This window comes from Punica granatum, chromosome 5, assembly GCF_007655135.1.
Source record: "Punica granatum isolate Tunisia-2019 chromosome 5, ASM765513v2, whole genome shotgun sequence".
Lineage (NCBI taxonomy): Eukaryota > Viridiplantae > Streptophyta > Magnoliopsida > Myrtales > Lythraceae > Punica > Punica granatum.
The window spans coordinates 7719609-7722690 of record NC_045131.1 but is presented as its reverse complement, the minus strand read 5'-3'; the positions used below and the strand labels follow the sequence as shown (position 1 = coordinate 7722690).

Sequence of the window (3082 nt, the reverse complement as noted above, 5' to 3'; positions counted from 1 at the left end):
TGAAACCAAACAGATCCTATTAATTTCTGATGGAAGGAGATAAATGCTGAAAAAACACTAGAGACTGTTATTAGTAGTGCGATTCTTATGAATACATTCGTTGATGCATCTTCAATCTTTCATAGGTTATGCTCGAGAGAACCACGCAGCTCGATTGTTAGAGGGTGAGGGGGCTCCAATATGGCATCCTTAGGGTGACTGCCTAATTGCTTCCTGCAGAACTTGTCTTCGATTATATCATAGAAATTACTCGTTCGAACTTCCTGAGCCAAAGCACACCAGCAGCAAAAGAGCCATTTTGCACAGTCCAGGATCCCGGGTTTCCCGCAACACGGATGATCCGTAGGCAAGTTGAATCTCTCCCTCATTTGTATCCTCCAGAAACCGCCATAGCACAGACCAAAAACACTGAGGATGATCCCAGAAAACCTGATGAACTCCCTCACGGTCTCATTCTCGAGATGCATTGCAGCAAGGCTGAAGATCCAAAAGGGAGCTACGAGGAAGAGAGTAAAATTGGCAATGTGAACGTACTTGTTCCCGAGCCCAAGCCTCTCCATATTCCACCCAAACAGGCAGAATCCACAGAAGATAGATAGGAAAGTTATGCCAGGATCATCCCTTAAATCCAATAGGCCCCCTCTCCATTTTGGTTCATACTCAATAGTCCCGTGTTTGTCTCTCAACTTGTTTATACGTTCCTCATTGTTTCCAACATCATACTCTTTCCCAAGAGGACTGAGGATGGAATAGATCGCTGCTATCCCAGGAGCGGCGATTGCAATGGAGAGGCCCATGATGACACCTATAATGGGACGGTTCAGGTGGTCGTACACCAAGTTGAGGCTGCACAGGGCATACTGAGCAAAGCAGTTCACGTGGAGCAATAGAATCACAACTGCCACGTGGGAACGCTCCCGGGGTTTCTGTGACCCGTTCTTGCAGTACACTTTCCTGAGCTCGGAAGCGTCCTGTGCTCTCCACCGAAGGAGGAGTACGAGGTGGTGGATCCTTCTAGGGTGCTGGTACAGGCACATGAGAGTGAAGAGTGCATTGAGGATCTGGTTGTTAATCTCGAACCACGCATCTCTCTGTGGCTTCCTTGGGAGCGCACGGTTCAGCATGCCAGACATTACGAGGAAGAGAACTGCCCCGGATATCCCAACACAAGCTATCCATAGAAGGAGGACAAGCTTTAGAGGGTTGTTGATCCAATCCTTGCATGATATCCGTAAGGATTTCCACTCGAACTTGTAATCAATGATTCTATCGATTATTGACCTTCCCGTCTTGCAATTTCCATAACTTAGCGGTGCCTTCTTTGTGTTAGAAAACTGAAAGGTATTCTTGCTTCCAGCCCGATAAGCATTTTCCTGCAAACTCGGTGGATTTTCTTCATCCCGAACTTTGGCCATGGCCCTGGAATCAATTCTTCAACTATAGATCTAACAAGCGTATGAAAAATTTACTCAAACCACTCCAAGCTTCAATATACCATCACTAGGCAGCAAGTTTTGATCTCTACGAGCTTTCTTGCTGTCGAGTCTCGATCAACCTGCGCAGAGCCAAGAACAATTAGCCCATACTTATTCCATAAGCTTGCAAACATCAAACAAATGGGCAATGTCAGAGGGACAGCAAGATGGTCGTGAATTAATGTTACTAATTCTTTACCACAAGCTGCCTGTCAGTTCGAACGAAGACTCTGAACTCTGCTTTCAAAGGAAGATTTAATTTATAGTTTTCAACGAATATATTATGTACAGGGGAGCTCTGGCGCTGAGCTTAACGAAGAGGGAGCCAAGTGGATTCAAATTTGAGTGATGTTCAAAGTATGATATTTTATCATGAAGCAGCCAAAAACTTTCCCTTGTGGCCGTTGAATTACAAAAAAAACTAAAGCGAGAAAAGTGGTGTGGCCCGTAATTTCCGACATTGGGGTCGAAGGTCATCGCACGGGGTAGAGCTCCACCTTCCTTCGGATTTGTATATTACTGAGGGACCATTGAGCGATAATAGGACTGACTCATCTTTAAGTGTGAAGCAGTTACCTTATATAGATCATGTATTTTAGTCGTTTATAAATAGTTTCTATAAATAGAATAGTATATATGACTCTATATTCTAATGCAAATCACCTCACACAGTAAGTGATGAACTCAATCATTTATACCTTGATCTTTTATCCCGAATTGATGCAAGGCACGGGGGTATTGCTGCAACTGGCATGAAACCATAGTCTCCTTGTTATACTTTTTTCAAAGTGAATGCTTCAAAATTTTTTGAATTGAATCTCAGCATTCGATCGTTTAAACTTTAAAATGCATTTCTTAGAAAGGACTGAAACTGAGAGTATGAATTGGTCACAATTATTCACCAAAAAAAAAAAAATGGTCACAACCTGGGCTTGGGCCAAGAATCATAAACTAAATCTAGCAACCAAGGCAAACTCGAACTTGGGCTGATCCCCCAATTCGGACATGGACTACACATACGGGTAAACCAGACTACTTGTGGAATTCAACACATGTTGAATGCGCCTAGTTCATTTGACTTAGCCCGTAATCGAAAATAATCAAATGGCTGTAGCTGAGTTCGAACCAACATGAGCCGGCTGGAGGATCTTAGTATGCCGTGAGTAGCCGTAACTGATTCTCACAATTTTTCGAAGTAAAAGATTTCCCCTGCCAGGGGGATTCATTCTTCGACTACCCAATGATCGATTTTCAGTTTATATTTCTGTCACAGTCACGTCTATTTTCCGATCAGAATAGATAGGATTCTACTACGACTCTGCCATTGTCACTATAACAAGGGTTCCTATTCCTTTTCTTCAATATTTGAAGTTACGGGTTTCATTTCGATACAGATGGAATATTTTCGTATCCTTATCAACACAAAACGTCTTGAATTATTATTTCCTCGTTTAACCAAGTAAGGACCACTAATTCACTATAGAAGACTTCGAATATAATCTTAGAAACTCTATTTGAGTGGGTTCTGTTCATGTTGTAATCACATTGTTTAGTAGCTTTTACTCCAAAAGATTAGGCAGTTCTTTACCAACAAATTGAAGGATTCT

At 42.4% G+C, this 3082-nt stretch overlaps 1 protein-coding gene across 2 annotated transcripts; it reads right to left on the bottom strand.

Annotated features, from left to right (window-relative positions):
* On the bottom strand, positions 1-2006 carry LOC116207047. Of its 2 annotated transcripts, XM_031539907.1 has the most exons (3): positions 1675-2006; positions 1496-1555; positions 1-1419 (listed from the first exon to the last, which is right to left on the bottom strand). In XM_031539907.1, exon 3 carries the CDS (start codon positions 1413-1415, stop codon positions 120-122), a length of 1296 nt encoding a protein of 431 aa, XP_031395767.1. In that variant the 5' UTR covers positions 1416-1419; positions 1496-1555; positions 1675-2006; the 3' UTR covers positions 1-119. The 2 variants fall into 2 exon arrangements, with proteins under 2 accessions (XP_031395767.1, XP_031395766.1); XM_031539906.1 differs by having other exon boundaries at positions 1-1555; positions 1675-2005.
* Positions 2007-3082: the final 1076 nt, after the last annotated feature.